The sequence below is a fragment of the Tachysurus vachellii genome, chromosome 4, assembly GCF_030014155.1.
Source record: "Tachysurus vachellii isolate PV-2020 chromosome 4, HZAU_Pvac_v1, whole genome shotgun sequence".
NCBI classification, from domain to species: domain Eukaryota; kingdom Metazoa; phylum Chordata; class Actinopteri; order Siluriformes; family Bagridae; genus Tachysurus; species Tachysurus vachellii.
The window spans coordinates 25,757,318-25,770,639 of NC_083463.1; the positions used below are offsets into that span (position 1 = coordinate 25,757,318).

Below are 13,322 nucleotides of genomic sequence, written 5' to 3' on the forward strand. Positions count from 1 at the left end.
CGTGGTGAGGCCAATTCCCAAAGCTATAATAATTTCGTCATGGCAAAAGGCAACATGACCAAAAGAATAGTTATGACGTGAACCCTTCAGGTGTCAGTCTTTAACTGTTAAAGGTAAACAGTGCTGAAGAGCAGCTTGACCCATTCACACCAACACTGTTCCCTAATTCCAGCTCTCACACTTCAGTGTCTTTAATGTATCAGACTCGCAGTGCTAAAGGACTTGTGTCTGAAAACGTTTTACCTTTTATCCTTCTCAAAATGTTGGAATTATTTTCTGTGGATTTCTGATTGTTGTTTTCAGGGTTTTTGCTCTTGTCCTTGATGCTGATGCATGAAGGGGGCGACGTGCAATGATTTATAGCAGTGGCACTGACGTGGTGTGACAGAACAAGTCAGATTGTTATTGAAGCTTATTGCAGAAGTGCTCTGAACCTCTCATCACACACTCCTCAGTGTGATCCAGGAATAGAACAGAAAATGGAGAGAGAGAGAGAGAAAGAGAGACACAGAGAAAGAGAGAGAGAGAGACACCCGTTAAGGAAACTAATTCCACTCACTTATGTTCTGGTTATTTTTTCCTTTCACAATTTCAAGGAATAGTCCAAATATGAGATCTCTCCACTATTGTGCTGTTCTCTCTCCTTTCTGTCTAATGCAGAGCGCTTATCTGTGGCATGTGGAAGCTGGGGTGTGATGTCTCTCTTCTCGCTGGGCCATTAGACTGGCGCTAAGTGGCATACAGTGAGGGAGATTGGCGTCTGGGCTTCTGCCCAGCCTTTAACAGCCTTTTAGCTTCCTGCCATGAGAATGTTAATGAGGGTCACGCTCAGCTCCCCAGTCGCCATTGTCTTTTTCATAATTATTACTTAGAGGGTCATGTGGCTTTGAAACAAACTGTTACATTGCCTTAAGGGTTGGTCCAGTGATGTCACTTAGCTGTGTGTGTACAATTTTGGTGAGTTAACATCACGTATAAAGTGTAATGAATGTAAAGGACAATGCAATTTGTAGACGGAAACAAGTCCCGTAGCTAAAGACTGGTTTGTTTTCCACTAGTTCCAGCTAGATTAAATGTGGTGAAGTTAGTTTTTTCTTATAATAAGACAATAGAAAGGGAAATAGGACCCGAGGCAGTGAGGGAAATACTGCTGCTATAACATATAATAGGATGTAGCTTTTCTTTGCAGATATTCCTCACCATTAAAAATAACGAAACAGACACGTTAAATTGACATGTTCACTAAGAAATGATAACAGCTGATAAAGGCTGCAGTATAGGAGGAATAAAGGACTGCTGTTAATATGGGAAAAATACTGCACTGTAACAACAACAGCCTCAAAGTGTTTTAATCCGCACTTGATTTTCCACACACACACACACACACCTGGGATTTTGTAGACTGTTTAATTCTAATACAAGTAATTGGATTTATGCAGTAATTACGAATGCAGTTTTAATCACTTTACACCACAACATACAAGTTTTCAATGTAAAAAAATAAAAACAGAGGCTAGTGATGAATTCTGCTGTAGAAGTACTGCTTTAGTGGCTTTAATGTTATCTGATGCAGCTTTAACGTCCTTCCGAGCACTTGATTAGATTGGCTCTCCAGACTCTTTGCGGCCCTCTGTGCACGTCGTGGTGTGATGCTGGAGTGTTAATAAATACCTGTTATCACCATCATCTGTGTCAGCACCACGACAAGCCACTTTACCTTGTGTGTGTGTTGTTTTTTCTTTGCAGCTCTTTTCCTGGTATTGTTGAGGTGTGTGGTTAAACGTGTGTATGTGTATGTATGTGTATGTATGTGTGTGTGTGTGTGTGTGTGTGTAGCGCTCATTGTTTGCTGACCATGTGTCACTGTGTTTTCTTAGTAGATTAATAATGTGCTCAGCAGGGTTAAAAGTGAACGTTTATTCAGCCCTCCTCCCTGTGCTTGTTTACTTACAGGACAGAGTGATGTTTCTCGTGTTCTGTGCTTCATCTCTGCTCAGTGTTTTTCTGCCAGACAGAATAGCAGCTTTATGTAGAGAAACGTCACATGTTTGTGTTTGTAGATTCTATATTATACTGCTGTGTTTATGGGGCCTTGAAAGTGCTAATTTGCATCTTGTAATGACAATATTTCACATCTCAGCATGTTCGACATGTCAAGTAAGGAGGAAAAAAAAACCTCTTTCTTGTTTTGTCAGCACTTTGTAACTCATATCAAGCATCGAAGGACAAATATAAATTGACAGGATAACAAATACACTTAAGCAAAACCCAACCTTGTAGTGTTTGTATCTGAAGTTGTAAATAAAGATGATTTGAATCCTCCAAAATGCCATTATTAACGGCAACTTCAGAGGAAGTTACTCGCATTTTTTTTCCTATTGAAATAATTGTTGTGATTTAGGCACACAGAAGTAATCGGAAGTGTGCTCATTTTTCCTAACGTGAAGTTGTCAGTCAAACTGAAAACTGTTACCAGACCCCTGTTTGATCCTGATGAGTTACTTTTAACAAATTTCTAATAAACAATTCCATAATTGAAATAACCAAAGCACAAAAAAGAAATGAATACATTGTAAGCAGGACTTAGTGTTCCTGCTGCTGTAAAGTACTGCTGCATGCCGCCACCACCATGCTTCACTGTAGGGATATTATCCAGTTGTTGAGCGTTACCTGGATTTCACAAGTTCAACCCAAAAGTGTTCAAGTTTTGTCTCATTTTTTCCCTCATGCTCCCAGAGGCCATTAAGTTACCTTCCATATCCATGTTACTCAGGACTGTCTTCAACATAGTGCTTTATTAGTGTGTCTTTTTCCCTCAGAGTGTGCCTTTTATATCATCGTTCCAAAATAATATACTAACGGTGTAATATCAAACGATCCATCAATGTCTAAGATGCCTTTCCGCACATAAGCTTGTAAATCAGATAAATCCAGCAATTCTCATCATAGAGCCTTGAGGCTGCTGCTTCTCTTGTACTTTCTGTCCAAGTTGCTGCTTCACTATAATCAGGAGCTGAGCTCAGATAGACAAGAATCAGTCTAACACCAGCTTGAGTCCCCAAGAGAGTTTTTAAAATGGACACTTTTTCGCTTTAGTGCTTCAGGGAGTTTTATGAGGCGAGTGTACGAGTGTGCTCTCGTGAAATTTGTTAGCAGTTTATTATACAGTTGTACAAACCACACAAACATGTATGCTGCAGGAGTCTGAGCTGAAGTTTGAACGAATGATGCTCATCAGATTGTTCTGCATTTCTTTGTGGACTGTCTTATCACTTTGGAGATGTAAGGTCTGAAAGGAACAAGCTAAAAAAGACTCTGAACTCAGCTCTGATGTGGTGTGACCTGAACACTCTGACTCTTGATCCTAAGATGTTCAGGAAGAGCTGAGTTTGGACTGGGAGTGAGACGTCAACCTGTAGCTTGAACACTTCATGTGTCCTCCCCACATGCTGCTGCTTTATTAGTGGTGTTGTGTAAACTGTCTCCCGAGCGAGGGAATGTGTGCTTGGGTTTGTGTACATTTGGTTTTATTGAAATATGAGCGTGTAATAAGGTACTTTGTGGCTACAGCCTTCTAAGTCAGACATGTAAACATAGAAGGATGCCTCCAAGAGCAGATATCCCACACTCCCATAAACAGCACTAAGCCCATAGGTATGTGAGACGCTTCCTGCATCGCTCAGCCTTGCGTTATTACCTAGTCAAATCCAGGAGAAATGTAGGGGCACGTTAGTGCATCATTCAGTTAAGTTTCATTTCAGTTTGCTTTTATTTCTACAGCACTTTTAACAGACATTAGCAGAAAGCAGCTTTACAGGAATATAAAATGCCAGTTGTCACATTTTCATTTTATATTATATTAAACTTTTATATTATATTATTTCATTTCATTATATATTAAACATGGCTATATCCCTCGTTCCAAAGTCTGTACAGAGATGTGACTCGGATGTGTCCGAGCTGCATGTCCTATTTAGAGCTGGATTCCGCCGTGTTTCTGTGAGTCAGATGCACAATTTGGAGGTGCGACACGTGAGTGTGGACGTCGCTGATGTCGAAGCCGTGCTGCTTGGCAGTGTGCAGCGACTGGCGAGCACAGAAGGAGGAACGATGAATATGATGGATAACCAGTGATTACTACAGAGACGGTGTCAGCTTTATCTCTTTCTCTCCCGCTCTGTTTCTTCATCCCCACTGAGCTGCAGGTTTTTTTAGTGGAATAGCTGAAGACGGAGAACGGAGCTGACCGGATCGGCCTTAGAGGAAGTAAAAACCTCTTTATCGCTTGTGCTGTTTAACAGCCTTCACAATCCAATCCACCTCCAATCCAACGTCCAATATAAAATCTTTTATCATTGTAACTATTACAGTACAATTACAATAGACAGACAAGATATAAGGGTTCAATTAAAGACCTTGAGATGAAGTGGCTCTGAAACAAAAGGTCTTGCAGAGCTTTTTGTATCTCTCCATTAACATTAGGGACACCAGTATGATCTTATATCTGGTGGAAACAAAACATACCAACATTATAATTTTTTTTTACTTTATAATAAGATTTGATGATGATTCCTGTCTGTGCAGATCTTCAGAGCATCTTCCATTTACCTGCCTTCAAAATGCCCAGAGTTTGTGTTGGTTGTTATTTGGTGTAGGATGAGTTTGTGCTTGTGTGACACTTTATTTGGAGATGTTTGGTGATTCTGAATGGCGAGGTGTATCTCATACACTGTTAGCCATCACGTCAAGCTAGGGCTGGGCAATAAAATGATAACGTTATGTATCGCGATAGACACGTGATTGATATGAATAAAAAATGTGTTTGATAAAACGTTCTATATTTTTTATTCTTCGTCGGAAGAAAACAGAGGTTGCGAAGCAAGTTTGGTTGCATTAACAAAGGCACTCTCTGGTAACCTAGCGACATAGGGAGTGACACTCTAACAGCCAATCATGTAACAGTATCAGTTTGGTTGCGCCATATTGTTGTCTCGTGCTGGTCTGCTGGGTTCCTCTTCAGTAACCGGCGACTGATAAGCAGAAAATAAGTGAAATAAAAAAGTGAATAGTTAAACTTAAAGTATGATTAGAGTAAGAATAACTTGAAGAGTTACTTTTTTATATTACTGCAGGTTTTATATTTCAAACAATGTTACTGTACTGTATCGGGTTTGTTTTTTATATTACAGATGTATCTCAGTCTACCTCAGTTTTATTTATGTTTACAAAACACTGCACATATTTTAAAACACTTTATTCACCAGAAGGTGAACAGCTAGTGAACTTCCTAGCACTAACTTGTTTATATTTAACACTTTGCACAATTTTATTACACTTTATTAAGCATTTCTTACATTTTCTTTCATTTTGCACCTTAAATGTTAAGAGATAATTGTTGTGTTCATTGTGACTTTAGACTTATGTTTACATTTTAATTATTTGAGTCAGAAAACTTTTTAATAATAATTATCGAGATCGACCGATATGAAACACTGATATCGTGATACAGTTTTCAGCCATATCGCCCAGCCCTAGGTCAAGCAGTGAAGAACTTTAATTAAAGAATGCTGATGTTGCTGCTTCCTGTTTCAGAAGTTATTGTGTGAAGGATTTTAGAGCTTGAGGTTGTTTTAACTTCAGTTAATGCAGGTTTCTGAATGACCACAGACACGTGTTCACATTTGTGATCAAATCTGACCCAAGACAAAATCTCAAACACTACTCCAGGTTTCACAAGTTTCCTTTTCCCTTCAGAGTGCACATGCAGACATTATCTGAACTATTATTACATATTAAACACATTGCATAATGTGGATGTGTGTGTGTGTGTGTGAGAGAGAGAGAGAGAGAGAGAGAGAGAGAGAGAGAGACTGGCCGTCTGTTTTTTCTTTGTACTTCTGCTGTTTGGCCGGTCGCCATGGTGCCACCAGTCAACTTCCACTCTTACCCACTTATTCCTTATGTACAGTGTACTGGCTATAACTTGCTAGCGCTTAAAATACATACATTCTGCAGATGTTTTTCTCTCGCGTGTTTCCGTTTGTCCCTGTCTGGGACTTGTTTGAGGAAGAGCAGATATGTTCTGTTCAGCACACGTATTAGCTTTGCATAAACTCAGCAGTACAATAATGTCTGTCCTTTGCCATGCCATCAGAGTGTGTATTTGTGTGTATTTTTTATTTATTTATTTTTTTTAATTTAAAAATTAAAAAATTTCTAAAAATACTAAATTCTGGAGTGCCGCACAATGTTTACTAGATTCGAGTCTTCGAGAAATCTAGTAAGGAGGCTGCATCTGTGTGTGTGTGTCTATCACACTGAAATCTGGGACAGGATTAGAGGCTCAAATCTTCACACCCACTTCAACTCATTAGTTGTTCTGCTGTGTAGTCGATGCTGGAAGCTGTAACGTGGCGGTCCTTTTGTAAGCAAATGTTATCGTGAGTTGGATCACAGCTAGTTGAGAAAAGGTGTTACAGATCAGATATCTAAGACAACTACTATGCTAAATAATAATTGTATCCTGACTGACGTCGCCTCCATCCTCATCAGTGTAGATGTAGAACTCTATCAGTGTCTGCCCTTTTCTGCATTCATAAGCTCACGGACAGCAACGATTGGCCCGCAATAACCAACACATGTGGCACCAGGATCAATGTTTTTCAAGTGTTAAAGGTTTTATCCTATTTGTGCAGCAGCATAATAACATGTATCCACTATTTAGTCCAGAGTTAAAGCCTTGCACTTGGTGGTTAATGCATGTTCTATGAGCCTCGGGCAAAAACACAGCTGAATTTAAACACATTATCCCTGGGCACCTTGTATCTTTATATCAGCAGCCTGACCTGACTAATATAAAGGAGATTGTCTCTGTGTGTGTGTGTGTGAGAGAGAGAGAGAGAGACAGAGAGAGAGAGAGAGATAGAGGGCACTTGATTCTCTGACAGTGACATTGATCCTGTGACTGTGAGCAGATTCACGCTGGCACCAGTCAATGTGTGTGCTGTCACATCGACCACAGAAAGCCCCAGACACATGGCTGCCACATGCACCAGCGATCAGTTTGATTATGTATCATGACGTTCCCACTTCAAGCGCTTCAAACTGTAAAGCGATTGTGAGTAAACAGATACCACATGCACTGCGCGCTGGAAGGGACGATTGGCCGCGTCCCCTATGTTTCAGAGAGAAACCAAGCAATGCAAATGTGATGAGGATTTCTAAACTGTGATCAAATGTTCAGCATGTTTTCTAATCTGTAAATGAAATATTGCTGCATATAATATTTTCGTCTTGGGATGGGAAGACTGGGAGAACTGGGGGAAAAAAACATGTCTTCCATCCTCCAAAAACAGGAAACAGCTGGAGCAACATCCTGTAGCCGAGTGGTATCCAGGGAGAGAACCAACAGCAAAGGCACGGCCATTACAGGCCCCAGAGAGACGCAGCAGTGAGGCAACAATGCAGGCCTGTGTGTTGTCGGTCCACCAGGGACGACCGGCTGCATTCTTTCCATTTGCTCAGTGGCTCTGGCCATTGAACTTCTGAACATGTACAAAAGCTTGGCTCTTCATCTGCACATGCTCGCAGTCAGTGGGAGTGTGGCAGAGAATGGGAGAGTAATTGTGTGTGTGTGTCTGTGTGGTCCGACGTGCTTTCCCCTTTTTGACTTTTGTGGTGCAGTGAAGTCTTTGTGATTTAGATGGTCTTGTTTTGGAGTTTTGTTTATTGGTTGCAGGGAAAACCACACTGGGAACCAAGGCTTTGTGATGCTATTTAGGGAAATGCAGCGCTGGAGATGAAGCAGTCGGTTCTCTGTGTCTTCAGAGAGCGAGATGGAAAGAGGGTTTAGATATCTGAGCAGTGGGGATGCAGGGAGGGTGAAGATGTGAGAGAAAAGTGTGCTGCAGTATGTGTGTGTGTGTGAGGAAGACTCCGGTGGTCCTTCAGCTGCTTACACACAAGCACATCAAATTAGACAGGAAAGCTTGTAACTCCTCACTCGTATGTACCTGTAGGAGCTTTACATTTATGAGTAAAGCTGAATAAAATACTTCAATAAAAAATGTCATCAGTGTACAAAAATGCCCATGGTATTAGATAGAGGAGAGTCAGTAAGGAGTGATGGAAATGAAGCGTTTAAATTGATATAGTGAGTTTAACAGCTTAAACGTGCATGTACATGGGTTTATCCTTTACATCCTTTAGCTTTTCTACGCTAACGTGAATATGTGTAGAGGGGTGTCCTACAATGGACTGGTGCACCATAAAAGCTATACTCCTGATCCAGATCCACCAAGACCCTGAGCACAGCAAAACTGACATAGACTCCAGTCCAAGTAAGAAAGGTTAAAGTTAACCTGGTGATTGTAAAGCAGGAAAACATCACTATAGGAAAATAGTAAAAAACGATCCATCGGCTGTCTGAAGTCGGTTTGCACGGAGAGCAGCTCCATCTTAAGCATGCACTTTTTAGCCATTTTGCTAATTGTGGCTTCCTTTAGCTTTTCTGGTTTTTAGGCATTGATTCTGCCTCATAAATCTGAATCACGTCTCTAATGGACTACACAACATGCTCACATGCAAGCTGTCTCCATCACTGCAGCAACTGCTGATGGCAAGCACATTTGTGTGTGTGTGTGTGTGTGTGTGTGTGTGTGTGACCTACTTCATCCGGTCCCCCCAGGCAGGAGCCAGCATCTGTGAGAGAATGAGTGAGGGGGTTAATACTGTAGGGAGATTGTATGAGAAATGCTTAAACGCTGAAGACACTCAGAGAGCTGCTGAGTCTCAGGGACTCCTGAATAAGACAAGGTGTGCAGCCCTAAAGCACAGTCCATTCAGAAGGTCAAGACATTCAACACCGCCTATATGCCACTGTCACAGCTAAACCTGCGGCTCGACTGAACCAAGTGACGAGGAAGCTGTTCCCTTTGCTGCACTACATCCGACACCGACATCTCTTTGTCTGTCAAAGTTAATCTCATGTGTCTCGGAGCTTTCCATGTTTATCATCTTGCTTTTCCTTTCTTCTTCTTCCGAGTTTCCACTTTCAATCTGCTCAAGGCTGTCCTCCTACACGTTGTTCCATCAGTGTGTTTCCGCAATCCATTTTTTCTTTACACACACACACACACACACACACACACACACACACACACACACACACACACACTAGTGTGTGGGTACAGCACTGAGTACTTGAGCTCGAGCCCATAGCTGCTGTGATGTGTGTCGTGTCGGATCCCAGACTGAGCGGGTGAGAAGGCTAAGCAGGTCATGGGAAAGCAGAAATGGACAAGTGGCTGTTTTAATAACCAAACTATCCCTCCATCTCTCTCTCTCTCACACACACGCACACACACGCGCACACACACACACACACACACACACACACACACATATCTGTAGTAACCGAAGATTTGATTGGCTACATCCGTACACTGAATTCCAGCATTACTGTTGTGATAAGTGCTTCATAATCCTTCATGAGTCTTCTCATCCCTAACACACGTGTGTTCATTAGGACAGAGAGAGAGACCCTGATCCCTTTAGTTTATTCATACATCTGTAAGGATTAATCAGCAGATGTTCTACTGAATGGGAGAAAATAGCAGTAGCAGAATAAAGTATTTTTCTGCAGAAATGACTCCTTCCTCCTGTCATTTTGCAGCGCGTGCGCACACACACACACGCACACACGCACACACACACACACACACACACACGTGATGGAACACAGAGAAATAAAAAACAGAAATTTAACACACAGCAGATGATTTACTGGATCTCAGATGGATAATTCATCTCTGCTGCCGCGTCACACACAGAAATTAGAATCTTATCTTTGTCTTCATCAGCAGTGTGTGTTTGTAATGTCAGTTAGTACAAACTTGTTTTTGTGCTGTATTTTCTGACCCAGTGAATAAATCCACAGAAATGACAGCTTCGTTCGAGAGCAGAATTCGATGCAGTGGTGGAAAACGTGCACGTTATTTACATTATCTGTCTCTCCTATCATGAGCTTCCCGAGTAAAACTGGGCCATTCTTGATGCAGATGGCTGTCTCGCATATCCAAATCCTGCCAGACGTAGCTGAAAAAAAAATTCTCCTCAACGCTGTGACGGGCATCGAGCGAAACTGAGAAACCGGAGCCTATGAGAATGTTAATGTTTTGTCTGTATGCTGTAGAGCTCACGTTATTGACTCAGGTGATGATTGTTTACAATTTCTTTCAATTGGGAAATAGATTGCATGTGAAATTGGAAAGAAGATTGACAGAGGAAAAAAGACTTCTGACCTTGGCCTGTCAGGCTCCTGCCACTGATAATTAGATTAGATTAGGTGTCTGACAGACGGTCATGGATGTATTCATTGGTTGCGTTAGCGTTAAATCACACAGATAGGGGCTTTAATTTAAGAGCTAGATTAGAATTTGTGCCGTGATGCTGAGATGTGCGTCAGTCAGCCAACGAGGCTTCATCTGCTGTGCTCTCTGACAGCTTCAGTCTCCTCTCGAGCCTCGTTAAACGGCTTCAGGCGAACTGACGAATTGCTTTGTGGTTTATCATAACAATAGGGAGGGTCTTGGGCTGTTCCTTCAAACAGGTGATGTAGGACCTAAGAACATCTGTACAAACAAAATGTCTTTATCAAGCTTTAATGGAGATAAGAATGTTGCAGGTTTCTGTGTGAACTCCTCTGTGGAAGATGACGCAAGGTCACGGTCTCACAACCCTCCCAAATTCTGCCTCTGTAACAAACAGCTCCACTGCTCTGGCTTTAAAAAAAGGAAAAGGAAGAGATTGAGCCTACAAACCACACAGAGAATGAAAGATTTACTCTTCATTAAGAAAACAGATTAACTTTCTGCATGGTGCTAAAATGGTTGAATCGTTTAACATGATTGCTCAGGACACATGGATTGATTTTTTTATTATTATTATTATTTTTTTTTTAAATAAAATATATTCCAGCACGGCTTCATACTAATGTTCCTGTTTCTATAGTAACAGCTTCCTCACAGACTAATAAAGATGTCTTGTGTAACAAAGAGAAAAACACAACACTGATTTGTTGAAGCCTTTAGTACCGAGCCGTTTATTTCCTGTTTTCTGAAGTGGACTCAAATGTCACTGAAAGTTTCCCAACACGGGAAAGTTCGCTTCTTCGTTCCAGACCTACATGATCCATCCTGACGTCGCTTGGTGGTGCAGCCCGTGACCCATGTGGGATTGTTATAGATACAGTAAAACCTCTTGGACACCATCACAGTGTTTTTGAACTGCTGTTGCGTCTGTCAACTGCTCAGCTCTTTATCATAAACATTTAAAGACTTCGGCAGGAAGGAATTTGTGTTAAGTCTGTAATTAACTCAGAAATGACCCTGACCTGTTAATTCCTCAGGAGATCTTGGTTGCACAATTTTACTCAACTATAAGCTGTTGTAGAAAGGACATTATTTACATTTACAATATTTACTGTAGAGTGTCACCTGAATGAGGATGAGGTTTCTCTTCTGAGTCTGGTTCCTCTCATGGTTTCTTCCTCATATCATCTCAGGGAGTTTTTCCTTGTCACCGTCACCTCAGGCTTGCTCATGTTAGAGATGATTAGTGACTTAATTTAATAGTAACTCTATACAAATACAACAAATTGAAAATTAAAACTGTAGTTTTAACACCTCCATTACTGAGTAGGAGAATAGTTCTGTCGTCTGTCTGTCTGTCATCTGTCTGTCTGTCTGTCTCAGAGATTCTTGTAAGCGTAGTATCTCAAGAACGAGGTTAAACATTTAAAGGATTTCCAAGAAATGGTTCTTGTAGCTGGCAAATGAACTTATTCCATTTTGATATTGATCTAAACAGGATGAAGGTCAAATCGTCTGAAATGGTTTGTCTTCAGTGGCTTTCTTGTCATCTGTCCATGTCTCTGTCTGTCTGTCTGTGGGTGTGGTGTTTACATCGGGCATGAAAGCCTTAATTATTGCCACATATACATTACTGCACAGTGGAATTCTTTTCTTCACATATCCCAACTGAGGAGGTTGGGGTTGGAGCTATGATACAGTGCCCCTGAAGCAGGGAGGGTTAAGGGCCTTGCTTAAGGGCCCAACAGTGACAGCTTGGCAGTGCTGGAGCTTGAACCCCGATCCTTCAATCAACAACCCAGAGCCTTAACTGCTTGTGATGCCACTACCCACACTTACCCATGAGCTCAGTGTGGCTGGGGTTATTAGGGTGGGGTTGGGGTTGGAGTGTGGCTTCCAAAATATCTAATTAACACCGAGTGTTAATGCTGAGGTAGTGAGAAGCTGTGCTGTCTCGGTGCATCATCAATGACCTGTGTGCGTGTGTGTTTTTTGCAGATGCCTTTGTGAACAGCCAGGAATGGACCCTGAGTCGCTCAGTACCAGACCTCAAAGTGGTGAGTTCTGCCTCCTGCTTGTCACCCTCACCTCACCTGTAAATGCCCTCACCTCAATACCAAAATAACCGACAGCAAAAAATGATGTCTTTTTAAACCAAAATCAATTCTTAAACTCTGAAACAAAAGACCAGTTTAAGGCTGTGCAACAGTTCCATCAGCTGCATAGAGACAGGGTTTATATTTAGCATTAAGACATAAACATTCACAAACATTTGATCCAGATAGCAGTGAAAGTGTGCAGTGACCCGATCGAGCAGTGTGTTGATGTTACGTCATGTTCAGCTCTAGACAAATCTTCTTTAATAAAGTGTAAAGGTCAGTGGGTGTCAGTGCAGTGTATTCTGACTCCTCATTTCCCTCGTACATTTCTGCTAGCGTATGCTAAATGTTTGTATCGGTCATTGTCTATAAGGTCCTCTATGATCTTCATCTTCATCTCCTCGCTTTAAAGCTTTCTGGAGCTGGAGCAGTCAGGAGCGTGGTGGTCAGTTATGTAATCGTGTGTTGTACTGCTGCTGGCCTGAGAGTGGACATGCGTAAACCGTCAACACAGTCAGTGTTAAATAACACCAGCACACCATAGAAGGGCTTTTTTTTATAACCTGGAACAGTTAACCTCTCGTCTGATGAAACTTTATTCAGTCTCTTATAAAGACAGCTTTTATCCAGCAAAAATCTGCATCACTGTACGATGTATATCACAACGTCACAAGATACGATAAGATAAACTTTAAGTATTTCATTATAGAGATGGGAGAGAACTAAATAGAACAAAACAGTAGTTCTGTTGATTAGGACAAGAATTACACAAAGACTGAGAATACCAACAATAGAGATTTGGATCGACGCAGTGATTTAAAAGGCGACTAGATCAATTGATGCAACAGTCACA

At 41.3% G+C, this 13,322-nt stretch overlaps 1 protein-coding gene across 3 annotated transcripts in view; it reads left to right on the top strand.

The window, feature by feature from the left end:
- agap1 (ArfGAP with GTPase domain, ankyrin repeat and PH domain 1) overlaps window positions 1-13,322 on the top strand; it is a 136,207-nt gene that overhangs the window by 53,752 nt on the left and 69,133 nt on the right. For all 3 annotated transcript variants that reach the window (XM_060868566.1, XM_060868565.1, XM_060868564.1), the window contains exon 2: window positions 12,369-12,427. In XM_060868566.1, coding sequence (XP_060724549.1) covers window positions 12,369-12,427 — 59 coding nt within the window. The remainder of the gene's footprint in view (window positions 1-12,368; window positions 12,428-13,322) is intronic.